Source organism: Alosa sapidissima, chromosome 5, assembly GCF_018492685.1.
Source record: "Alosa sapidissima isolate fAloSap1 chromosome 5, fAloSap1.pri, whole genome shotgun sequence".
Lineage (NCBI taxonomy): Eukaryota > Metazoa > Chordata > Actinopteri > Clupeiformes > Clupeidae > Alosa > Alosa sapidissima.
This window is the reverse complement of record NC_055961.1, coordinates 8,951,594-8,978,677: the sequence shown is the minus strand read 5'-3', so window position 1 is coordinate 8,978,677 and position 27,084 is coordinate 8,951,594. Positions and strand designations below refer to the sequence as shown.

Here is a 27,084-nt window from a genome sequence, read left to right as displayed (position 1 = left end):
GAGGAGCTCGCTAAAAAAGCCATTGGTGGTCTTCTCAGGAATATGCATTTATATAGTCCATTTTTGCTGCATACAAAAGCTTGTGTGTGTGTGTGTGTGTGTGTGTGTGTGTGTGTGTGTGTTTGTGTGTGTGTGTGTGCATTTGTATGTGTGTGTGTGTGTGTTCATGTGTATATGATGTCATTCCTCTAACCCCTAATTATTTGCTCAGATTATCTGAGAATTAGGGCGAGTAAAGTGTATGCTTGTCTGTTATCTATTATTAATGTCATGGAGATATCAAATATGCAGTAGGCAATATGCATGCTGAGAATGTGTCATTGTGAATGAGCATCCCATCTTTATGATAGGTCTTAATGGAAAACAAAATCACCTCTGCCCCCAATTGCCAGTGCTATCACTGAGATGTGTAGCCATCGTGCAGCTTGTTGTTAATAAAAAAAACAGGCTTTCCTTCAGTCACACACACACACACACACAGACACACACACACACACACACACACACACACACACACACACACACACACACAAACAAACATGCACACACACACACACACACACACACACACACACACACACACACACACACACATAATGCACTCGTTCATTATGTCCAGCTGTCCCAGTAAGCAACCTTACATAAGCACAGCCATGCCTAAAAATACAAAGAACTGAAAACACCTATAAAGGGTCTATGGAAACAAACTGAGAGATTTAGCACTGAACCTTTCGGTTACTATTTTTTAATTTGTATTACCAATGGCGCAGTTGCAACTATGAAAAAGGAATGTGTTTATTTTGCACTGTAAAAAATAATATGATCTTTTAACTTAAAAAGGTTTGTTAACCTGCTGCCTTACGTTTTTGAGTTAATTTGACAATAACATTTATTTTAAATGAACTTCCCTTACTTAGTCAAGTCAACAAAAGTTTATATAAACTGTCAAAAAAGGTATGTACGTTAACTTGATTAATTTACATGTTGTTTCAAAATATGATCGTTAGTTGAAATAAATTTGTTGACTTGAACCAATTACTGGAAGGTTATTCCCAGAATGCCACAGCCCCAGTCTTAAAGAGATCACATATCAACCCTTACTTAAATTTAATCTTAAAATAAAATACATAACTAGAGACAGTGACACTAAACGCTATACTGCTGTTGTCATATTGTTGTGTAATTATTTGTTGGTGCCACAAACCATCAAGTAGATGACCATCCACAACAGCTTAATCCTGTGCATAGGGCATTAATTGTGCTACAGTCAGGAACAGATGTACATAAACTTGCAGTGTGCAGTGTTGACATCACGAATATAAACTTTCTTTTTACAACTATCAATCCTGTTGCTATAGCTTTCATATCCATTATATGCATAGTAAACATATAAGGTCCAAGAACCAAGATCAAATGCATCCCAGGAGGAAGTATACAGACACATAATGCAAGTAAGCATTGAGTGCCCAACTTTGTGACACCTCTAAGTGGGCAGGTCAAAGCTAATTGAGAAAGTAATCAATTCTGCATTGAACCCAGAAAGGAGATACTGTCTACTCTCTAAAATATTCTATATATTTTAATAATGGTCTTCTCCTTAATGGTAATCCTGACAATACTAAACTCTTACACAGTAGTTTTGCTTATCAGTTGTTCTACTGTACCTCATACAAATCCAAAAAAGCCACAATAAACATTAATGAGAGAGAAAAAAACATTATAAACAGGAAAGTAGCATTTACCCATAATACCTAACTGCTTTGTATCAACTGTGCCACTAGTGTATGGGACAATAACACTGATTTCTAAGTTATTTGAACAATAGTGGTGAATTATAGTCAACTTGACAAAAAAATAGAAGTTAAGATAACACCAAGGGAAATCATTTTTTACAGTGTACAACCGTAACACAATGATGTGTGCTCATGAAAAATCAATGTATTTCATCTGCACCAGGTACTATATTTTGATAACCTAAAAAATCTAATTGAACTCTGGTCTGGTCATTAAATTTGACATGAAGGGATTCTAATCATGCCTTGGATCCCCCAGTGGACCTCTTCTGTGCTGCTATTTATAACGCCACTGCTGCGTATGTAGAAAAAAGATATGATGATGGGATCAAAGTTGGAGACGTGTTATAACAATCCATCTCTGAAAAGAGAAAAGAAACTTTATGGCCAGTGCTTTAATATCCACTTCACATGGTTTCTTTAGGAGTGATCTTCAAATGAGCTCTTTTCATCCGTGTTTACCTCAGTAACGCTCACTTGTGTAGAACACCCATGGGGTTAACACAGAGTTTTGGAAGTGCCACAAATGTTGGCGAAACACTGATCTAGCGTTCCCTCTAGTCGGCTGGCGGATGAAACATTCTGTTGTTTGGGAGGAGCTGAGCCCAGTGGTCCACATGAGTCCCACCTGCTGATAGCACCTAAGAGAAACCCTGACTGGGGACTCTATTATGGACTCTGCTGGCATAGCTGAAAGCTTTGTGTGTGTGTGTTAGCAATGCTTTGTTAAGACTACATACAGAATATGGGCAAAGGATTTAATGATCCTTAAGACGATGGTGTCTTAGCTTGTGTAAGATTGCTATCCATGTCATTTGGGGATGATTATTGCCAAGGTCATTTGCACTCCTTTTTATCTCTGTAGTGAGCGCTGTTCCCTGTTTTCCTCAATCAGATAGAGCTCATTTTATTTACAGGAGACATCTTTTATTGCCTCTCTGTGAATTGTAAATGTAAATCTTCTTTTTAGTTTTTGTTGTCATCTGCAAAAAAAATTGTTTTATATATATATGACTAGGTTTGTACCAAATAACTGTATGTGTGTCTAAAGGCACCCGATGTAAGTTCAATGTCACCACTGAAAAGCATTTGTGCACATTCATTCATATGTGCATATTGTGAGTGCAAGTACATGAGTGTATGAGGCTTTTGAAGTGACAATTTCTTCATCATATGAATGTATTAGTAGTGTTTTGCTTTACCTCTAATTATGACCGCTGCGCATATAGGTTTAGTCAGAGTTTTTTCTTCGCATGTGTAATTTTCCGTCAAGGATTCCCGGGACACTGAAAGACCGGGGTGCATGTAGCCCCACAAGGATAGCATGGGACCATTGTTTAAAGGAGGGTAAGGCGGACACAGTTTTCTGTGAATATCTCGAGAATTGTAGGGCTTAGGAGGACCACCTTTTTTTGTATGTTGGTCTAAAGGGGCCATGTCAACCCATCCCATAACCACTGATTTCATGTATAGCGCCACCTAGTTTAAAATGAAAAAGCAAAAATTTCACACTCTCAATTTATGCCAAGTTTTGTGGACTTTAGGAAGTTTCGTTCATGGGGGGCCATACAATAAATTAATTTATGTGTACATTTAGTGACTGTACACCAACAGAGTTTTCTGTGAATATCTTGAGAACTGTAGGGCCTAGGATGACCAATTTTTTGCGTATGTTTGCCTCCAAGGGCCATGTTAACCCATTCCATATGCACACATGTGCATAAACAGATACACACGCACACACATACATTCACAGTAGTCATACTTATGACACATACACACACAATAGACATATGTACGCATGCATACACATGCACACACACAGGCGCTAACACAGGCACACACACAAGCACATGCACACACACACGCACGCACACACACACACACACACACACACACACACACACACAGACACACACACAGACACACACACACATAAACATAAACACATACACATGCACACAATTCAAGAATTTCTCAGAATTATAAACAGGCAAGATGGGGGTGGGGTTGTATAAAATGTATTTTACATGTGAAATCTATGAACTAATCATGTTTTCGTACTTGTTGTCTAGCAGATACCAGTGAGAATTGAGTGTGCATAATGCAATTCAGTGAGACAGTTAGAATAATATATGCCTTTCACCTTTTGTTTTTAGCCAGCAGCCAGACCAGCAGATACCCTGACTTTGCTGAATTACTGAAGCCAAGCAGGCTTAGTTAGTATTTGGATAAGAGACCTCCTTGAAAGGGTAGGTTCCTGCTGGAAGTGGTGTTGGTGGCTGGCCAATAGGTGGCACTCTTTCCTGTGGCCAAAAGCCACCAAACAAATATCAATCCCAATGCCCTATTGCAGTGACAGGGACAATGTACTGCAGGAGATGTTTTCCTTTGCATGAATGTTAAATTGAAGTCCTGACTCACCATGGTTGTTAAAGATCCCATGGCACTTATCGCAAAGTGTAGGTGGTTCCCTGATTTGCTGGCTAAATTCCCAACCTGGTTCATTCAATTTGGCCTTGTAATCATCCTCCCAGTGTGTAATTGGTTCATTCACTCCTTCACTCTCCACCTGAAACTAGTGTGTGGTGAACATTCTGGCACATAATGGCTTTTGTGCATCACTCAGATGGGTGCTACACATTGGTGGTGCTTAGTGAGATTCCGCCTCTCCTGTGAAGCACTTTGAGTGTCTTGAAAAGTGCTATAACTGTAATATTTTGTTGTTACATTAACCCTTCTCACCCCACCCTACCCCTTTTTACTCCTGTTATAAGTATATATATATATATATATATATATATATATATATATATATATATATATATATATACTTTGCATTTGATGTTTGTTAACATTGTTAAAAGGATGGTGATTCACTACAGTACAGTCCCCTACAGTATTGTGAAGGAAGGAACCAGTTCTGTATGCATTATTGTAACAGATGGGCTAGGTTATTGGTAAAGTAGTTGAATAGCATGCTACACATGCACACACACATACATGCACACACACGACACGCACACAAACACATAAACACACATACACACACACACACATGCACCCACACATACAAACACACCTACATACACAAACACACACACACACACAAACACACACACACAAAAAAACACAAAAAAAAAATAATAACTTACATGCAGGCACACACACTCAATAAACACACACAGAAGCACACATATACAGAAAAACAACCACACACTCTGCACACACTCAATTACAAGCACACAAAAAAGGAACAAAGTAGGAAATGAACACAATTTGACAAACGTGACTTATTTTTGTGGAAAAAATGTGCTGGACTGTGCGGTGGTCATCTAGTTGTACTCTGTATTGTGTTTTGTTTTTAAAATAAATTACTCGACGTGACTGGGTCTCACTGAATGAATTAATTGCTTGCTCACACACGCTCGGAGGGTTTCCGGTTGCACAGTACTAGGAAGGGGGAGGGGTGGCACACAAAGTCCCCACACCCCCATGTGAAAATACAGATAACAAGCAGACAATAAGCAATAAATACAGATAATAAGCACAACTCATGTGAGGATATTCAGGGGAACAACATAAACCTCAAACATCAACCTCATACCTCTCTTTTTTATGCCTTTAATCTGATAGGATAGTGGAAAGAGTGATAGGAAGTGAGTGGGAAAGAGGTGGAGTAGGATCAGGAAATGACCCTCAGACTCGAACCCGGGTTCCCGTGGAAACATGGACTCAAATATGTAACCAGTTGTGCCACAGTGCCTCACCACACTTGAACTTGCAGTCTAACATGCCAGAACAGCTGAATGATGCTTACTACTTGAAAAGCAATAAAGGATCTTCAACCACAGCTCACAAGAATCCTACAAACATATTTTTTTCAAATTCAAAAAAAAAATTCAAATTATTTTCAAATATTTTTTCATTTTGATCAAAATTGAGCCATTTTTGCTGTGTGTTGTAAGAACAGCAAAACTAAGCTCTATCCCTCTCTCACACCTATACCTATGCCTACCTTATCAAGTGCATATCCTCCATGCTAACCCAATACAGCTACTGTATCAGCAGGACAACATCTACAGTAGGCTACATTCATATCCACTACTGTAGTTTAGCTCAAAGACGCAAGTACCATCAACTGAGGTTACACTTAGAATGGTCTTTAGTAACATGAATTTAGGAAGAAAATTACCTAAATTACTTGTGAATATTCGACATGACCAGTACATCTACTGTATATACACGTAACATGTTCATGTAATATGCATCCTCCATTACATCTTTTGTTTTGGACATAGTGCATGCATCCATTATAGTAACAAAATGAGAATGTATGACTTACTTTGACACCGTTGAGTATCACAGCTCTTTATAGCCATTAATAACCATAACAATGTTTGGACATGGATATTTTGCCATTAATAACCATATAATAAATGTTTATATAATAAACAATGTTTGGACATGGATATTTTGGTGTTCAGAAGACTGTGATGAGGAGCTTAATGGAATCATTTGACATAGAGTGTGATGTAAAAATCAGGAGATTTTTGCATTTTTTATGTTGACCTTGCTCTTAATTTTGTGTAAGCTGTAAAACAATGTTTTCCAAGCATTGGTGTGATTTACAGTGCCTAATGGTAGTGTGGTCTATAGGATAAACACATGCTTCCCTCAGGTGCATTGTATTGTTGACTGGATTAATGTAGTGAACATTTACAGGCAACACTCTCAGGGGTGTCAACAGATATACTGTATGTACACAGGTACACACACACACACACACACACACACACACACACACACACACACACACACACACACACACACACACACACTGCTGTTGTTGCTTCTACTCCAGCCTCCGAGGCCTCAGGGGCAAACGCCCAGGCAGCATCTCCATGCCAACAGAGAGCAAGGATGAGAGAAATGAAAACTCTGCATTTATTTCATTATTTATTCTCATGAAATTCATGTCGCCATGGCAACAAGAGTTTGCAACACACTCTCCCCCGTCTCCCTCACTCTTTCTCTCTCTCTCTCTGTCTTTCTCTCTCTCTCTCTCTCCCTGTCTTTCTCTCTCTCTCTCTCTCTCTCTCCCTGTCTTTCCCTCTCTCTCTCTCTCTCTCTGTCTTTCCCTCTCTCTCTCTCTCTCTCTCTCTCTCTCTCTCTCTCTCTCTCTCTTTCCTTCTCTATTTCTCTCCTCCTTGCTTCCGCTCTCCCCATATTTCTGTATCTCTATATATCTTCTTCTCTTGCCCTGTTTTTCTTTGTCCCTTGTCCTTCCTCTCTCTCTCTCTCTCTCTCTCTCTCTTTCTCTCTCTCTATCTATATATGTTTATCATTGAATCTCTGTCACCTTCTCTTTTCCACCTCATTGCCCTGTGAGGGAATTACTGAGCTGAGAGCAGGCTTGCTGACACTAAAGCCTGTTTTCTTCTGTGAGTGCAAAATATGGCCGTTTGTATGAAATTTGCCAAACTGTTCTCTTTTTTCCTCAGTGTGTGGGGATATTCATGGACAGTTCTTTGACCTGATGAAACTGTTTGAAGTAGGAGGCTCCCCAGCGACAACCCGATACCTTTTCCTTGGGGACTACGTCGACCGGGGCTATTTCAGTATTGAGGTGAGGGGAAAGTATGCTACTGTGCACTTTTATGGAGACAACAAAACACTCATAAACAAATCCAAGTATCAGCCAGAGGAAGAGGCAGGCTGAGGAAAACTATAACTATAAAAACTACAAGAGAGGGGATGTAACATGAAGTCCTTCTCAGAAATAGCATAGCCTACATTTGACACTTGCATGGTGTAAATTTGATGATATTGTTCATCTATCATTCTCCAACAACACCTGACATGCTAAACCTTTGTGTGGCTGTCAGTGTGACGACATCTTTGGGCCCCTGTTACTATCTCTATCTGAGCAAAATGGGAGCTTGTTCACCATGGTTGACTGGGTGGTAAAATAGTAATATGTAATATGGTAATAGTTCTCTGATCTTTACCATGGTAATGTGTGTCTATAACGCCCACTGTTAGCAGGCGCTGTGCCAGTGTTTGTTCTCCATTTTCTGTCAGCCTTCAAGGGGTCATTAACCCCAAAACATGGAGGACCTAAGGCACTCTGATCTCCCTCCTCCCTCCTCCCTTCCTCTTTCTCTCTCTCTCTCTCTCTCTCTCTCTCTCTCTTTGTGTCTGTGTGCGTGAGAGAGCGTTATCTGACAGTATTATTTCAAATGATTGAATCTCAAATGAATTGGTCCTTATAGTCCACATCACTCCAGAGACTTGTAAGCTGATCAGTAGAGGCTTTTTTAAGACTTTAGTGCAGCCACTGAGTCTTATGTGCAGTTACAGTGGTTGTGATAACATATGTTATGTAATCGTGAAATTGTTCACACCGCCAGATTCAGTCATTGTGTGTGTGTGTGTGTGTGTGTGTGTGTGTGTGTGTATGTATGTGTGTATGTATGTATACGTATGTCATAGCTCACTATCACTTTTTTCATGTTTTCTTCTTCAGTGTGTTTTGTACCTTTGGTCCCTGAAAATCCTCTACCCAAAGACGCTTTTTTTACTGCGAGGAAACCACGAATGTAGACACTTGACAGAATATTTCACCTTCAAACAAGAATGTAAGTACACTGTATATGTCTCGTACCTCTTTTGTGTCATGTTCCACATCCACCCCTGCCTTTATAACCTGCACAGCCACCAAAGGCCTTTACAATTAATTGGCTTTTCCAGGTAATTTTCCAGTTGACCCGCATTCCTGGTCTACATGGTAGACCTGGTTAAAAAGGGACTGGCTCCCATAATGTCATGATACAGCTACAGTAGAGAGGGACACACTCTCTATGGAAGTGAGGAACAGAGTCAAGAGTAGGAAAAGAACTATCCTGCAATTTGAAGCCCTGTTGAAGGTAAAAGGTGCTAAGAGTTACTTCTGCATCTGCTTTCATGGCCTGTTGTCATCTTTGATGGGCAGTAAATTAAGGGTTTGAAAAAACAAATAACAATTATAAAACAAATGAAGGAAACGTGCAAGGCTGAAAAGTGAAGCTTCTTGACTGTGTCATGCAAAGCTCGCTGAAGAATTGCACAGGAAAGACTGCATGTTAGTTAAGCTCTCACACAGATAAATATTTATGAGTGCAGAAGATAACTGAAAGTGGGTCTTGCCTTGCGTTGACAGCTGAAGTATATTGCTTGTTGCATAATGTATGAAGTTTTGAACTAAAGTTGGGGAAAGGAATGTCACACGATCCCTGTGTCTTAATTTGTGGTTTTCCACCAATGAAATCTGCCTAGTGTAGAAGTGCTTCATTTATCCCCACATCTATGACGTGATGATATTGCCAACCCTCCACCCTTTCTCTTTTCATCTCCTCGTGACTCCACTTTAAGTCCTCTAAGCAAAATATTTCACATCATGTCCTTTTGCTCCTTTGCTAAATCCCATAACGTATAATATAAAAGCACCTCAGAATATCGGAATGTTTTTTCCCACCCAACTTGTCCTATTCTCAGTCCAGATCTTAACTGTAACAACCACATGCATCTGTGAACAAGGGGGATGCTAAGACCCTGATAAAACAATGTTTGTAATGTAGTGCACAATACATGCGTGCATAAAGATCATGTTTAAGGATACATTTGAGTTCAAAACTAGCAAACTCATTGGTTAATAGTGAACTGTCAGTATTGCTAATATTAGCACATCACAGCTGCAACTGATGAAAACTAGCTAGATTACTAACTGATGTATTCCAGTAAAATTTGGTGGCCACGAAATTTCACTTCACTAAATAGACTTGCCAGCTAGTGGAGATGTCAGGTATGTCCATCTTATCATTCACATAACTCCTTCACAGACAGATTTATTTTGGGACATCATACAAGTGAGCAAATATGAAGTAAAAAACCCTTGAAGTGTCATCTAATTTAAAACAAAGTCATTTGCACTTAGCCATATTACAGCTTCAATTTTAGTATCTAGCTTCTACAGAAGTCTGTACCTCTCCAGCCTGTGTCCGTGGGGTGGCAGGGTTAGTTTCTGAGGGAAATGTGCTTTTGCATTCTGTCAGCTATCTCACGCCACACAATTGTCAAGTGTCATGTAAGGTTAATTTTTCTTATATTAAGGTAGATGAAGTATTCCCTACCTTCTCTTAAATTGTAAGTCACTTATATTTAACGTATGGGTTGAATTGTGTTTTTTTCTGAACGGTGATCACAGCAAACTTTTCAATTAGCAAATCTGTACAGAAAGGTATAATCTAAGGTATTATGGCCCCTCATGTTCTGTCTTTTTCTACCTGTCTTAGGTAGAATCAAGTATTCTGAGCAGGTGTATGACTCGTGTATGGATGCGTTTGACTGCCTTCCCCTGGCTGCTCTCATGAACCAGCAGTTCCTGTGTGTGCATGGAGGCCTTTCACCAGAGATACACACCTTAGATGATATAAAGAAGGTAGCCATGTGTGTCTCTGTCTTTGTGTATGTGTGTGTGTGTGTGAGAGAGAGAGAGAGAGAGAGAGAATGTGTGGGTGGGTGGGTGTGATGTGCGTCTTTGTGTCTATGTGGGTGTGTGTTTCAGTGCATACTTGAATAATTTGCGATTATATAAAACATGTACAGTATGTCTGCATTGCTTTGTTTGCTTGCATATAAATGTTTTATGTAAATGTGTGCTTAAATGTGTGTCCTTATATGTGTTCGTATGAGTGTGTGGGAGTGCATTTTTTTGTCTGTGTTGAGCATTGTACTTCTTCTGCGCCTCCTCACAGTTGGACCGGTTTAAGGAGCCTCCTGCCTTTGGGCCCATGTGTGACCTGCTGTGGGCTGACCCACTGGAGGACTTTGGGAATGAGAAGACCCAGGAATACTTCAGCCACAACACGGTCCGCGGATGCTCCTACTTCTACAGGTGAGCTCAGTCAGCATCAGTTGAAACCAATGCTGTTCAAACCTTTACAGTCAAGTTTGCCATCTCAATTAATCCAACATGTGTATTCAGTTATAAAACTATGTGGGTGATTCGAGAATAATTTATGATTTACATACTAGGCTGTAAGAAATCAGATTATGCACAATGCATAATTCAGAGACATACTGGAGATCATATTTATTGCATAGGAAGTAGCCATATAGCCATAATTATTGATACATGCTACAATGTCCTTGCATGACATATATTCCCCACACTACACTATATACAGTATTCACATGCACAAATGCATACAAATGCATACTCACCATTCACCGAACAAATGCATACAGGTGCAGTCACATACATGCAAACACTAACAAACACAAATACACATTTCTCATGCTGACACATGATGCCATATGCTGCTTCTTAGAATAGGGGGATTACACTGAACTCTCTGTGTGTGTGTGTGTGTGTGTGTGTGTGTGTGTGTGTGTCTATCTGTGTGTGTCAGTCCTAGTTGTTATGACCCACATTCAGTGTGTCAGGGGAATATGAAGGAGAATGGTGGGGTGGGGGGGGGGGGGGTTCTATGGTCTCTTCAGGTAGCGTTCATTGTGCATGCATTTGTGTTGGCTGTTCGTTCCTTGCTAAACCCTCTATGTAAATATTTCATACTGTGATAAAATTTTGATTGTACCAGGGATGGTCGGACATGTGCTCCATATTTGAGGAGATTGTTTGGTGATGTTTGCTCTTAATCTACCAGCTAAAATAAAACTAATAGGAGTATTTATTTCAGATGGAATCATTGTCAAAGCTCTCTGAGAGAGATTAATATCAAGAAAAAGACAGATGAGCAGACACACGCAGAAGGAGAGCGCTTCTCCTTTCTGGCACAGTGTTGTAGGGCCTTAAATATTCATCCTGGGGAAAGGGGGAGTTGTTGGTGTATGTACAGTATCTCACGGCATTTTTCAAATCACATCAGAAATTGCATAACCTACTGTAAAAGTCTCCATTTTGTGCATGTCTGTGCGTGTACATGTGTGCTTGTGTGTGTGTGTGTGTGTGTGTGTGTGTGTGTGTGTGTGTGTGTGTGTGTGTGTGTGTGTGTGTAAAAGAGAGAAAGAGTGCAAGAGAGAAAGAGAGAGAGCGAGAGAGCGCGAGAGAGAGAGCGAATGAAAGGCTCAGACAGAATGTGCCCAGATTAGACACTAGACATTTTTCTCCTCTGAAATGCATAAGGGGTCTTTCCGTGACCAGCAGCCACTGTTCCAAACTGCCAACATGACTTGCATCCAGCCCAAGCTTCTTGAACGAGAATGCAAAGTAATGACGGCACGCAACCTAGTCCCATTAGCGCCGGAGATTCAGAGACCATAAAGTTACGGCTACATGAAACCCATCCAGCACTGACCTCAAAAAGGAACTGGCAATGGCTAATTAACTTGTTACAACACTCTCATTCAATTGCATTCATTTCCAAGATGCCATTCAGGTTTTTAGGTCAATTAGGGGAGCTAGAACAGTATCACAGGGCAGAAACTTGAGGCACATTTATATCCAGGCTCGGTCACCTGAGGAGACAGGAAGGCAGTTTTTATTAGATGTCCCCATACTGGCTTTGCATTCTTATATGAGGAGCTGGTGTGGGGACACAAGACAATCTAAGCACTCTAAGGAGTCAGTATTGCAAAAATGGAGTCCTATCCACACGATAGCCTCTTGTGGTCATGCCTTGTACATCACTGTGTCTACCACCAAAGCAGGAGACTCAATGTAATGATGACTTTAACTACTGAACAAGAGGTGTCAACCATTTTGAGCTTGAGACATAGTTTGAAAAACATGAACGGGTCTGCTGACGCAGTAGTGAAACAGGCACCATTCAAAAACAGCTTCCCAGCGTTAGTCTTTATTAGTCTATCTTAAGTCATCACGGTCAGCCGTCATAGTACCTGTGAACACAGAAAGCAATAATACATGAACCTTAGTTCATATGCCATACTACATACAAGATGCAATAATGAATAAATAAATAGTTAGTCCCCACAAGTTTTATACATTTTTGGCAACCCATCACCACTGTGTATAGAGGGTATCAGTTGGATTACGTAATGATCTGTGGCAGGACCGGCAGGGACTGTGTATTCATTTTTGTTGACATCCGTTGACATGCTCATTTGTCTATGTGTCCCCAACTTCCACTGCATGTCAGCCAAAACAACATTCAGATTTTAGACCTACTGAAAAGATTTATGAACAGTTATGACAATGCAGTTAATCTTGTTTGGGCAAAATATATGCCACTCTTGCTGCTGCTACTGTTTTGCAGTGTAAAGAGGATAAAAACGCACGCACATCCAAGTCTGATCCTGGGTGCTGGACAAAAAAATGACGATGAAAAAGAGGAAAAAGTCCGCAACACCAGTATATGCTCCCAATTTATGTTTTATTTACCGTGACGTTTCGGGCCAGTGACGTCACTGATGAAGGGCTTGAGTTGGCCCGAAACGCTACTGTTTTGCAATCATTTGGCCAACAGCTAGAGACTGTGCAAACTTCTTGGTGAGGGTGAGTGAAAAAGAGTGAACCAGTCAGCTAATGCTGTGTAAATTCCTTATTCATTATAACAACCAACACACTCCAAATATAGTGTCAAAATAAATATGTAGATAAATCATTAAAACATTTGAACATGCTTTTAAATACTCTTCATTATATCTAATGCAACTCAAATCTTTTTTTAACCCACCCCACCCCCCCACCCCAATCTTTGGAGGACTTTTTTTTCCTTTCTTTGTTTTCTCTTTGTTAGTAGTGCAGAACTTTGTGATAAACATTCATTTGTTCTATGTCTGTTGGGAAAGGTAGTAGGCCAAGTAGTTTTTGACAGCTGTATCCTCCCACACACTCTGTCAGAGATTACTGGCACATCTTGATAGGATTCAGGAACTAGCTAGGTGATATCATACAACTGTTATGCACCACAATGTTCTAAAATTAACATTTTTTTACAAATACACAACTATGTAATGTTGATTTGTGTATTTCATTGGGCCTTAAATATATATATATATATATATATATATATATATATATATATATATATATATATATATATATATATATATTTAAAACATTTGAAATGCCTGAAGATCACTGTGTTGAGCATTATGTGAGCAAAGCAATGTCTGTGTCCCCGTGTTCCTTTAATAGTATTCACTGCTGTTGTAGTAAGACACACATATGGTGCCCGTGCATGAACTGACTGAATCATTTCAGCTACATGCACAGTCAGGGCAGGAGCTAACACTAACGGGTTTGTGAGGACCTGACCCCTGGCTGCGGGCTTGCCAGTAGATGCCACAACAGATTTGGGCCAATCAATGTCAGTGGTTGATTCAACATCATTAGCGTATAGCAAGAGTACAGAGTTCTAAACTGAGATACTATACACCGTGTGTAAGTGTTGTATCGGAGAGTATCAGAACATGTGCTCCCTCACTTTCAGATATCGCAACCTTCAGGCAATTACATTTTAATTCTGTTTTGTGGTATTGTATTATCACATTCCTCTCGTCAAACAGTGACCACTTGTTCTTAACATTTGGCTGACACATTTTTAGCCAAAGCGACTAACAACATGGACAACATACCTTTTGTGTCAAGCTTGTCAATATGTAGTTATTTTTCTCCATTTTCTTTTCTCCAACTCATGGGTTGTCGAGGTTACAATAACAGAAGCTGGAGATATACACATGCAGGCTGGTGTCTGAAGTGAATAAAGGCTGGTACACTAGACTAGATACAAGAGAAGGCCCATGCCTTCAATCCCACTATAGCTGCTACAAAAGTAGGGGGGAAAAACACAAGTGCCCACACTCTATCCAGCCAATATCATCCCAGCACTGTGATCCATCCCACAATTCCCAAGAGCTCTGTAATATGCTGTTGCCATGACAACCAGTTCCTCCTGCCCAAACTCGAGAGAATGATAGAGAGAGGGGGAGAGGAAGAAGTACTGTTGTGAGGGAGAATGAGAGAGAGAGTGTCAGAGAGGTAGCACAATGGAGATGTCAAACTAACTTGTAAATATTTAGATGTAAAAGACAGGAAGCAAATATAAAATGGTTACATAGTAAACACATGAAGGCTCATCCATACAGTGACAGTGAGCAGAGTACAGTTTAGACTGTGCAAACCTACTGTATCATTAGCAATATAACCATGTTTGGTTTGAATTCAACATTAATATGATATTTTAGCAGTCTTATTTTGCATTCAGACACAAAGTATAAACATTTATTTACATTTAATATATTTTTACTTGCTTTTGCATGGTGAATGGAGAATTAAGGATGAATTAGTGTGAAGTTTTGAAGCAGAGAGAATGTGTGTGTGTGTGTGTGTGTGTGTGTGTGTGTGTGTGTGTGTGTGTGTGTGTGTGTGTGTGTGTGTGGTGTGTGTGTGTGTGATACATGAGGGTCTTGAAATGAATGGTTACTCACAGCATCTGTGGCCTTACAGCGCCTCTTCTGGTGAGGTTTGTGAAATGCAGGCAGACAACACTCTGTGTACTGGCGATGGGAGCCCATAATGTCCTGCGTTTGTTTTATCTGTCACTATTCAGATTTCTGATGTCTGCTCTCTGCTTTTTCTCTTCCCACTGCAGTTATCCAGCCGTCTGTGAGTTCCTACAGAACAATAATTTATTATCAGTCATCAGAGCACACGAAGCACAAGATGCAGGGTACGGATTATTTTTATAAAATTCCAATAATAAAAAAACTAAATTAGGATGATGTTCTCTCAGTGTTTATCTTTGCTGTGTTGACCATTACAGTATCTGCATCAGGTGTGCAAATTTGTGTAATACAGAGTATTAATCAAACGAATCAAATGTCAAAATGCCTATCTCTTTTTCTCCTGCCAATCCCATAGATATCGGATGTACAGGAAGAGTCAGACTACAGGCTTCCCCTCACTCATAACCATCTTTTCAGCACCAAACTACCTTGACGTTTACAACAACAAAGGTGAGTGGTACATTCAAAATGAGGTGTCTGTATAATATTTTTTCTAAAGATGTGGGGGAAAATGAGGGTAGCATTATTATCAATGCGAAGAGAGACATAATGGATTCAAAATGTCTATTCGGTGTCTATGTGGTCGTGTTGTTTGTGTTGATTTCATTTGGCATCACGTCGCAGTATTGTAAGGCAGTGCAATGCTCAGTGATGTGCGGTTTTGTGTTTGTGTGTGGTGTGAGCGTGGGAGTGACTGTCAGCCTGACTGACTGCCTCCATGTGGGGTTATCTTTCCTGATAGAACAGGGTCAGCAGCTGTAGAGCTAAACAGCGCCATCTAGAGGCGGCTTCAGTCCGTCTCAGTTGCACATCCAGTTATATTAGTCTCATGCACTGAAGACATGCACTTTATGCCACAGAAATCAAGCTAAACGCAGGGGTGTATGTATGGGTGTGGATGTGTTTCCCCATGTGATTTTGCTTTTCTTTCTACGCAAAGTGAGTGGGTACGTGTATGCTGTTTTTGATATCTAACTCACTCTATCCTCCTATAGCGGCAGTACTTAAGTATGAGAATAATGTCATGAACATCCGGCAGTTCAACTGCTCCCCACATCCTTACTGGCTGCCCAACTTCATGGACGTGTTCACCTGGTCCCTCCCTTTCGTTGGAGAGAAAGGTAAGACCCGGTACCACATATGAGAACCCACACCGCCAAAAAAAACTACTATGTCGCCCATCTTTTCAAAGGCCCTCAAAGGCCCCAAAATTTGTTTTTGAAAAGTTACTACTAAAGCGTGAAGCTTGTGGAGCTTGAAGCTTGTGGAGACCACACAGTCAGATCTAAAACTAAAACATGTACTGTATGTGAAATATGGTTCATATTTAGTTAATACATTTTTCCTCTTTGAACCCCCCACCCCTTCCAGTCACAGAGATGCTGGTGAATGTGTTGAGCATCTGCTCTGATGACGAGCTTATGGAGAATGATGGAGAAGAGGTCTTCGACGGTAAGACTGGCGTCATAACTAAATTGCCCTTCAACCTTGGTTAAAGAAAGTAAAGGTCTTCATATTCTGAAAGATTTTTTTTTTCTCTACATAATGTGGACATTTTTATGGAAACAAAACTCGTGGCACAGGCAAACTTATGCAGTTTTTTGCAATTGTGTCTCTCATTAGCCAATGCAGCAGCTGCCAGGAAAGAAGTGATCAGGAACAAGATCCGAGCCATTGGGAAGATGGCCAAGATGTTCCAAGTCCTGAGGTGAGTGTTCTTTCATTACTGACCCCAACAGTTAATCAAAGACCTACACACGACATACAACACTTGCACACGCAGCACATGTACAGAACGTATTTTGTGTGTGTGTGTGTGTATGTGTGTGTGTTTAGAGAGGAGAGTGAGAACGTGCTGACCCTGAAGGGCTTGACCCCGACTGGAATGCTGCCCAGTGGAGTCCTGTCTGGAGGAAAGCAGACCTTACAGAGCGGTGAGCAGTGTGCCAGGGGCTCTTCTGGACCTACACCTCTCTACACCTTCCTCCTGTTCTTTCTTTCTTTTCTTATTTCTTTCTTTCTTTCTCTCCCTCTTTTTTTTCCTTTCTGTCTCTCTTTCTTTATTTCTTCCTGTCTATATTCTCCTATCCATCCCTTCTTTCCCAAGTGAAGTCGCGTTTTACACCAGAGAGCCCCATGCTAACCTAGTGTATGTTAGTTATACTAACCTACTGCCGGCCCTATAGTGTATGTGAGTGGGCCAACAGCTAGCCCCAGTGTGGATGAGCGTGCGGCCCCTGGGCCGGTGCACTTGGTGCGTTGGTGTGACCGCATGTCTCTGGCCTGGTTTGCCACGCCACTGCCGCTGCTGTTCCTTTCCTCTGCATATCGCTGTTGCATGGCTTGTTCAGGAGTAACCCACTCGCCTCCTTTCCCCCTCAGCCACCATTGAGGCCATCGAAGCCATCGAGGAGGAAGATAAAGATGGAGAAGGTAAACATGGGCCCCATCACTTGAAACCCCCCTTTCAAGCCTTAAGGCACATGATAGGGGGACAGCCGAACATTAAGTAAGGGATAATGTATTGTCCGCCGGTAATTATCAGAAAATAAGTCCCGACAGGGAGAACAGAACCCCGACACGCAGGGGAGGAGTTTTGCTTCGACCTTATCCCGCTTATTACACGGCTACTTGCCAAAACGAGAAAAGAAACCTAACACAATGAATCTTTAAAAATGATTTTGCTACCGTTTCGTGTCTTCCGCTGACAAAATAAATAGTTCGCCACACAGATAGAACTTGACAGTTTCAGATGTTGCATGGCAACGTCTTACTAGCTTACTTTCCCTTTCAATGAAATCCCATTGCAATAAGCGAACGGAATTCTTGCGGAGGGATATGAAAGACGTTAATCAACCCGTTGCCATTGACAGCGGTGATTATATACTTTGCCGGTGATTTATATAGATTTAACATAGGCCTGAACGTTGGGAAGGCCCATTCATGTGAATGGAACTTTCTGCAGCACTCTGAAGAGCCGTGTAATAAGCATCCATACACTAGTATACAACTGATGGGGTATCCCGTGGATTTTTCAGTACTGTACAAGTTTTGACATCACATCACGTTATAATGTAATGTAGCGGATATGTGGATTTTTCTAGACATTTTAGGCAACAACTTTTTGACATTGCCTTAGATGGCACCTAATTCACATTTCATAATTCTTGTTGTAATTAAACTAAACTTACAAGTGCACTAAGTAAACTCTCCAGTTAAAGCTAAATCCTTATAAACCAGATACTTGAAGTCCAGTCTTGAAGACCCTTTATGTGGCATTCTGCTAACTGATATGCTTTAAATGAAATGCATGGTGGAAGTGCATGATAGATTATTTTTTCGTGCTTAGGCATGACTTCCCATTTGGACTGATACATGTTTTCATTCAGATGCTCTATTCTTTCTTAACTCTGGCTTAGCATGTGAAAGCACACGGAGTGCCTTAGCAAACAACTCTGCCTTAACCACTTTCCATCCTTCTCACACATACGCCAAAACTAACAATGCTCAAAATCCTGGTGCACTATTAAAGGAGAATTCCGGTGTGATATTGACCTAAAGTGTATTGAAACATGATACCGAGTGTGAACGTATGTCTCATAGCCCATCTCGGCTTGTCCCCTGCACTCCAAAATCTGGCGCTAGTTAGCCGATGCTACCAACAGCTTTTTCAATAGTGGTGCTTCGGCATCGGGCTAGCCATGCAAATAAATCACTGTTTTACACCCATTTACGAGGCTCAATGTATCTCCACACTTCATTGGTAGACTTCCGAGGGCCCTGACATTTAAAACGAGACATTGAGAACTTTGAAAAAGCACTAGTAGTTTACTTACAAGACGATTTATACTGACAGTATCTTCACGAAGTTTAGCGTTTGCAGCCATCTTGAATTTAGTCACGATAAGTCGAGCAACGAGTAAGAATGAACAGGTATGATAAGGGATCAGATTCCAAAAATAATTCAGTGGAAATGCATGGATTCCAGTTTCTTCCAGTAGCAGCAATCCTAGTAGATATGAAAACAGCACTAGTTCCAAGATTCAAGCAATACATAAGTATAGTTTTGCAAGAATGCAAGATCTTGGAAATGCAAGTGGCTGTAATGTAATGATAAATTGTGGTTACTCATAGTACTTATAGTCACTACTATAGTTACTCCTATGTGGTTTGTTTATGACTGCATATGATGAAGAAGAAGAAATTCAAATCTCTTGCATCCAGACCAGGGAGCAATTATGTGTCTTTTTTATCAGTAAATCTAAATCTACGGATGGTTCAGACACTCTCTCAGACATTATGACAACACTGCATGTGCTCTTTTCCATCTCAAACCTGTCTCTGGCCTCTCCACAGCCATCCGAGGCTTCTCTCCCCAGCACAAGATCAGCAGCTTCGAGGAGGCCAAAGGCCTGGATCGCATCAACGAGCGTATGCCGCCACGCAGGGAAAGCGTCAACCACGTGGGCCAGTCCATGGGCAAGATGAACATGTCCGAAGCCAACGGCACGGACGATAACAGCAACATCCAGTGATGGCGCTCGCTGCCACCGCGTCACCTACAGTCCACGCCCCTGCAGCGTCCAACCCTGCAGGATTATTTGCCAAACTGTTATTTAAGGCCTCAGAGTACTGACAAAAAACAAACAAACAAACAAACAATTAACATACAAACAAAGTCCATCAGCGTACAACACCACTGCTCCAGGTTTCTTATTAGAGACATCAACTCAAACAATTTTTTCAGACCTCTTGTGCACTGTAGCTGGTCAAGACAGATGTTGCTGAGAGTCTGAGCGCTGCAGCGGTGCCACCTTTGCCAATGGGAAGAGTTCCCACTCTGTGTCAGGGGGTGGGGGCGGGTGGGGAGGGGGGGGGGGTTATTGGACTAAGTGTAGTGGGTGGGTTTGGGGGAGAGGTGGGATTTGAAGTTTGTGAAGCGTAGGAAGTGTTTTTCTTTTTTTTTTTAAGGAGAGTGGGTCGCCCCAGGGGACCGTGCCCACCCTATCAATTTGACTCTGCCCACTTTAAGTGGGCGGGATTTAAGGATTAGAGCTCTGATAGGCCTGATCCATCACAGCTCCTCAGGAGGGGGAGGCCCTCTTCCAGTTCCAATGCCACGCACACATTTTACAGTTCTCATCAGGTCTGCTCATGAGCTCATCTCATCCAAAAGTTATCTCACTACTCAACATGTTTTTGCTACTAGTATTAATCAATGTGAATTTACAGATTAAAAATCATGTTTTTAAAGAAAGGATATTTAAAAGGAAAATATGGACATTTTAATACTCGCATTGCAGTCTTACCTGAGAATTTTTATTTATTGATTTCTTTTTTGGTAAGATGCCACGATCTGAAACCAGAGAGGGTGTGGAGGTGCTTGTGTGTATGCGTGGCGATGGACTCATCACTGTAAGCACGGTCTGTCCAGGATGCGCTGAAGAGAATAGGTGCTGCAAGAGGACCACTGAGTTTTGCCACTGGCACCACCTACCTGATTGTTTCTCACATGCCTGTAACTCAAGAGAAAGAATGCACATAGTATGACAAATAAATATATATATATATATAAATTATGATAATAACATATATATAAATATATTATATTATTAACAATAATGAAGACAATGATTTTTAATAGCATCTACAGTATGGAACGCATCAATGCATGCAATTAAGTTCCCTATTGATATGTGAAATTATAATTGTGATGTTTTTCAGTATGGTAGACTTGAATTTTTTCCCTCTTCAAATTATATTTGTAAAATTATATTTTGTTTTTTTTATATGTTATTTTTTTAATTATTTACTCTTTGTTTAATTTCTGTTTCTTCCATGTTTTCATCAATATTATTTTGTTATTGTTGATTTTATTTTTGTATTGTTTTGCTGTACAGGCATTTAAGCTCTTTTTAAGGTGTGAAGCCTTGTGTTTTCTCTGTTCAGTTGGTGTACAGAAGTTGTTCAGTAGTGTGAATGAACATATTACTCAGTGAAAAGCAACATTCAGGCTGCCAAAGCATGATCGCATGGTTTATTCAGATGTAAACAAATCTGACACAATGAAATCCTGTGTCTCACTTTTAAAAGGAAAGAAATATATTCTCATTATGATAATTGATGATATTCTTATTTAATTAAGCTTATTATTATTTTATTTTCTGTTCACTGTTTTCTGATCCTTGTTTGGTCGAGATGTGGTTTATTTCAAAGAAGGACTTTCATGAATTTAACTTGTGGCTATATTTTCTGGTATTTTTCTCTAGAACTATGTTTTCGCATTTGACTTCCTCAATGATACACACATTGTAAGCATGCCCTATGGGACAAATCACTTTTTTACTCTTGAATAAAATATGCATGAATTAATAATGTCACCTCCTTGTCTTTGTCTCAGAATGACCTCTCAGCAGTGTTCCATTGCACTATTAGCACTCTTGTCTTCAGGGTGTTGGTGTGTATGTGTGAGTGTGTAGTGTTTCCCACAGAATTAGATTCTATTTGTGGTGGTAGGTTTGCAGAATTAACTTGAATGCAACAGTTTTTAACAAATTAGCACAGCGTGGTTATGATGCTAACCAGATTTAAGCACAATTTAGTACAACCTGGAAAATCATTGTGTGGTGGTCAATGTTGATATTGTGGTGGGTCGCCACAAATAAGTCAATGTATGGGAAACACTGAGTGTGTGTGTGAGAGAGAGAGAACAGAATATTTTAAAAGGAGGAACTGTGCTCTTGATCTCAACCCGAACCAGAAACCGGTGACCAATCAGAACCTGACTGGATGTCCATTTTTCCATGAGGCCATTCCATCTGCATCCTGCCATTATTCCACAGGAAGCTCAGGAAATGGCACACAGCCCAACTGCACCCACCTATCTCTACAAACAGCACTGGGTGTTCAGCTGCAGGCACACAGTCACACACTAGTATGCCTTACCGCCTCATATGAATCATACAGGAGGAGAATAGTCATCAGACCCATCACACTCTCATACACACACACACACACACACACACACACAAACACTCACTCACTTATAACTACAGGAGCTTTTACAAAGGGTATTTTGGCGTTGGACTGTTATATTAGACATACACAAACACACAGGCATCTGTTCCAGAACAATAATTGATTATCGACAAAAACTAAAGTGCCATTGAAAGAAGACATGGATTTCCTCATATATTCTCTGCTGTTGATGTCTGTCCAGTATATTTCAGCTGGTAGGTCATGTTTTCATTATTCTCTATGACTGTTCATAGTGTCCATGCTTTGAGTGTCTAGTATTGCCATTTTCTCACACCAACAGTAAATGTAAATAGGAAATTATCCATGTACTTAAATTGCAGTTAGAAAGAAACTCAGATACCAAAATTACAGTTGTATCTACAGATAGCATTGGAACCAATGTATCAACGATCTTACCCACAACACAAGGCCCCACAAGCACAGGTGAGTGTGCCACTGATGATGTGTGTTATTGATAACAACCTTTAGCATCACCAATACAACTCTTACTTTTGTGAAACGAATACAGAATTTAAATATTCACAAAATTTAAATATTCCTCTTAAGAAAATGTTTAGAAATAACTTCACATGAGAAAACTTGTTTTGTGGTCTAAGCTGTGACATCACAAAAAACCCTGCCAAGTCATGTGACCACAAGTGCAGCGAAAGAAAAGGGGCATACAGAAGCCATTGTAACTTTGACGCCACTTGTCAGTACAAAAGGTAATTCCACCATGCCTTTCATACTATGTACAGCATGAGACTATATAGTTCATAGTTCCCCCTCAATGGTTAATTTATATTTAATATTTGTACTTCATTGAAGCAACAAGGGCAACATTTTGTTATATTAAACTATTTGTATAATCTAATTCATTTCTATTGTATAGTCATGTGAGGTACAGACACGTGTCGTTCCCATGCAGCAGCCTACCAGGATGCACTATGGTTCTGTGACCTGAGATGGAACATCCCTTGAAAAATGCTGATCTTTTTTTTTTTTTTTTTTACTTCCAGTTAAAGCAACATATTTTGCATATTATGTTGCAAACACAGAATTTTTGTTTGTTTGTTTTTTGTGTGCTCATGGTGTAAGCTGGTTTCATGCATTTTAAGAAGTTTGCATTTCTGACTCTGCACTACTGCTAACATTTCAGTGACATCACTGATCTCTGTGGTGTCTGTCATTTCCCAGGGAGCCCCTCCATTATTAGCTCCTCCTCTTCCACAGAGGCACAGCAAACTGGCACAGCAGGTATGTCAGTGTTGAGTTAGTGATAGTATATACGTACAAAAAGGTACAAACAATATGTCATCAATGCCTTGTAGGCATGTTAAATTGAAATGGAAAGTGATCATTAGTGGTGATCAATACATCTGCATAATAATCAACACATCTGCAATGTAGTTAGTAACGGCATTGCAGTAGCCTACCAGTTGTGTCAGTCAAAAATGAAAAAAAAAAAAAAAAATCTAACTAATTTCAGGGAACCAGGCACAGGAATTAAATTAATCTTGTTTGTATATTGCAGGCAATTTTACAAGGTTCCACTCCACGGCCTCATCACCGATATTCTTAACAAGTCCAGGTTCTCAAATGGATGAGGTCTTAACTTTCACTCCACACCCATCTACCTCCAACTCAAGTTAGTCCTTCACAAATATGTTTCATTGTCACTTTTAAAATAATGATGGAGATGTACAAATAACTGCTGAAACAGACTGCAAATGCCACATGTTTATGTAGGTGATAGCCACTTGAAAAAAGGCCAAACTTCGGCAATCATTCATTGCAAATAAAAATGTAATGCAATACCAGAAAAAGAACTCCTCGGACTCTACAGATTTATTTCATGCACTTGCTTATAGGTCCACAGTTGTTGGAGGCAACAACACCAACCCAGAGTAACTCCCAAAAGAACTCATTACTGGAACCATCTCCCACTCCTACGACACAGCCAGGAAGTAGCCTCACCATGCTGGCCTTTGGTATGGTTTGTTGTTCATGCTTTGCATGGCTCATGCTACTGCACAATATACAGTAACTAACCGGTGTGTATACTTTCTATGTTTATGTAATTTCCATACCAAACTGTTTTGATCTCTTCTGATAAAGGAGTGATGGGGGTCATTCTCATTCTCATCGTCACCATGGTGATTTTGGTGACAGCTGTAAATATGAGAGGATGGTGCAATAACAACGAGGAAAAAGGTGACTTGACTTGTGTGACTTAGGGTGTGTGTGTGTGTGTGCGTGCGTGCACGTGCATAGGTTAGCATGGGAACACCCAGACCTTTACAATTGTTTATTTGGGAGTGGGTCTGGAAAAGGTTCATTGACTTACGACTTCCAGCAAGGGCGTAACTAGCAGTGAAATTAAACTTAAATTGGTACATTAAACACTTACCAAATTGTTTAAAAAATGTAGCAATCTAAAACTACGGTTTTAAATGCAGTTGTTAACTCAATTCCAAAGAAATACACGTCCATGCCAGATCAGTGATTGTATTTGCGTGCCAGTGTTTTAGGGACATTGGAAATGGGCTTCAATGGCCTCTTGGCCAGACGGACCTGAAGAGCAAATCTCAAATTTGCCAAAAGGTCATATGGGTATTCCCAGGTTAGGGATAGGCATCATGAGGATTAAAACACAACATGGAAGGTTGAGAGTGGACAGAACAATCCCTATAGCTGTCCAACATATCCAAGCTGGAATAGCTTATGTTTTCTGTAAGCTAGAAACGCACACCTCTACATTTCTCCTTTTGTAACTGAGCACAGTCCTCTGTCAGGCTTCCATCTCCACATACAGTAAATGTGCCTCTATACACCGTACCACAGAGACCCTACAGGCTGAATCCATTCATTCAGTTCCCTCTGATTGGTTAACTAGTTAATTTAAAACTATGAAAGGGTCTAATGCCACAGCATTTTCACAATCACAGTAATTCATTTTCATTTTCTCTCTATTCATAAATCTAAATGTACGTAGATATGTGTTACATCTGTTACAGTACAGTACTGAAAAGGCAAATTCCTCAGGATATATTATTTTTTGTTCTTAACAGGTAAAAAGAGTTTGGAATCTGTCATCATTGACAGGTATGAATTTCAAGCAAGCACATTTGTAGGGATTAATGTCATAAAAGTAGATGTTGTTCGTGAGGAGGTAGAGGTTTGTGTTGAACAAGGCTGTTCTATACATGACACCATGCTATTTGGGGACTGCAAAGGTCCCGAACACAAGATGCAACTAATACAATATGTAAAGTTAAGTGACATAACATGCAGATAGGATATTAAACAATAAGAAAAAAATTGGTACAAAATCTGATTGACTTATTTTATTTCATTCCTTTCAGCAACTTTGCAACCAATGGAGAGAAAGAGAGCATCACACTTGTCTCTGTGAGGACCCTTAATACAGAAAGTGGTAAGGCCATTACACCACATTAAAGTTCAACATGCGATACATAATTTTGTTTTGTTTATCAAGTGTAGAGCAAACAAAAGCAGAGAAGAAAAGGAAGAAGGAAAAAAGTAACAGAGAGAGAGAGAAGTAGAATAGAAACTGACAGGATTATAACAGAACAAATGCCATGCCTGTGTCCTGTCTGATAACAGATACAGATTCTCCTCACCTTTCATCGGTCCACAGCACAATGTTAGACAATGAGGAACTATAGAGGTCTGCAAAGATTAACTCATCTCAGAGTCTGAACTCAAAGGTAATGTTTGGGATTTACATGATCTGGCACCACACATATTGCTCACTAAATGCTAAAAAGGTAATACCTATAGGCACATTAATGTTTAAATGATTAATCAAGAGTATTGCTAAATGACTCACAGTTGACTTAACCATTTTAATAATCTTATTCTCTGAAATCTCATACAAAGTGCCTTTTGTTTACAGCTGGATGAATACAAGAAGAGTCTGCAGCAACACTACAAAAAAGTTTTAATTAGGCTACTGAATAAATATAGTTTATTTGATGTTATTTATTTAGTGATAGGACAGAGTCTACATGACTGGTTGATTGGCTCTATGCTACTCCAGTAGCCTCATTGACACCAGACCGCATATCTCAATTGAGAGTGGGTCTGGAAAGGTTTCATTGACTTATGACTTCGAGGGCTGTAACTAGCAGTGAAATAAAAAATGGGTGCATTAAAATCTTACCAAATCAGTTGAGAAGTGCAGCAATCGAATCTTTCTTCTAAACAAAGGTTTTAAATGCAGTTGTTTACTCAATTCCAAAGAAAATGCTTGTCCATATCTGTTTAACCCTGTCGCCATCAGCGCTGCAGCCATTGGTTGTTTTGAATGCACTGCTCTATTTGTCATCATATAAAGCCCGCCCCATGACGGATTAGTGAATGGGATTGGTGTCTGGGTTTTTGGAACATTGAAAATGACCGTCAGTGGCCTCCTTGACAGACTAACCTGCGGAGCGAATTTAAATTTGCTAACCGGTTCGTCTCGGTTTTCCCAGGCTACTACCGCAACCTAGGCTTTCTATAACATATAATGGAGCTTAGCATTCATGTGAGCAGAAAATGAAAAGGCAAGCAAGGTTAAATGAACTTACATTCAATGGTCTTATCATTTCCAGCAGTGTCAGGCCTTTTGTGTGTTAAAGGAAAATTCCGGTATTTAGCACTTTGAGTCCCTTTTCTGGATTGTTTTGGATGAACTAGTGGTGGACACCGAAATTTTGACGATTGGTCCTGTCTCGAC

General features: G+C 40.2%; 2 protein-coding genes across 4 annotated transcripts in view; both read left to right on the top strand.

Moving 5' to 3' along the window:
• ppp3ca (protein phosphatase 3, catalytic subunit, alpha isozyme) overlaps positions 1-20,168 on the top strand; it is a 34,969-nt gene extending 14,801 nt beyond the window's left edge. Inside the window, exons 3-14 of one of the 2 annotated variants that reach the window (XM_042093696.1) lie at positions 7,298-7,422; positions 8,323-8,434; positions 10,127-10,272; positions 10,589-10,728; positions 15,410-15,487; positions 15,679-15,773; positions 16,319-16,444; positions 16,695-16,775; positions 16,947-17,031; positions 17,160-17,257; positions 17,706-17,756; positions 19,680-20,168. In XM_042093696.1, the coding sequence (XP_041949630.1) occupies positions 7,298-7,422; positions 8,323-8,434; positions 10,127-10,272; positions 10,589-10,728; positions 15,410-15,487; positions 15,679-15,773; positions 16,319-16,444; positions 16,695-16,775; positions 16,947-17,031; positions 17,160-17,257; positions 17,706-17,756; positions 19,680-19,858 (1,316 nt within the window). In that variant the 3' untranslated portion in view covers positions 19,859-20,168. The remainder of the gene's footprint in view (positions 1-7,297; positions 7,423-8,322; positions 8,435-10,126; positions 10,273-10,588; positions 10,729-15,409; positions 15,488-15,678; positions 15,774-16,318; positions 16,445-16,694; positions 16,776-16,946; positions 17,032-17,159; positions 17,258-17,705; positions 17,757-19,679) is intronic. The other variant, XM_042093697.1, reaches the window with a different exon arrangement.
• A 2,080-nt stretch (positions 20,169-22,248) lies between these two features.
• Positions 22,249-26,533, top strand: ecscr (endothelial cell surface expressed chemotaxis and apoptosis regulator). Of its 2 annotated transcripts, none has more exons than XR_006031900.1 (11): positions 22,249-22,555; positions 22,725-22,784; positions 22,958-23,065; positions 23,538-23,597; positions 23,875-23,988; positions 24,212-24,331; positions 24,459-24,554; positions 25,412-25,445; positions 25,706-25,776; positions 26,002-26,071; positions 26,260-26,533. XR_006031900.1 is itself a non-coding variant. In XM_042092555.1 (11 exons), the coding sequence occupies exons 1-10, from the start codon at positions 22,501-22,503 to the stop codon at positions 26,027-26,029; spliced, it is 780 nt and encodes a 259-aa protein (XP_041948489.1). In that variant the 5' UTR covers positions 22,249-22,500; the 3' UTR covers positions 26,030-26,071; positions 26,260-26,533. The 2 variants fall into 2 exon arrangements, 1 of the variants encoding a protein (XP_041948489.1); XM_042092555.1 differs by having other exon boundaries at positions 25,968-26,071.
• Positions 26,534-27,084: the final 551 nt, after the last annotated feature.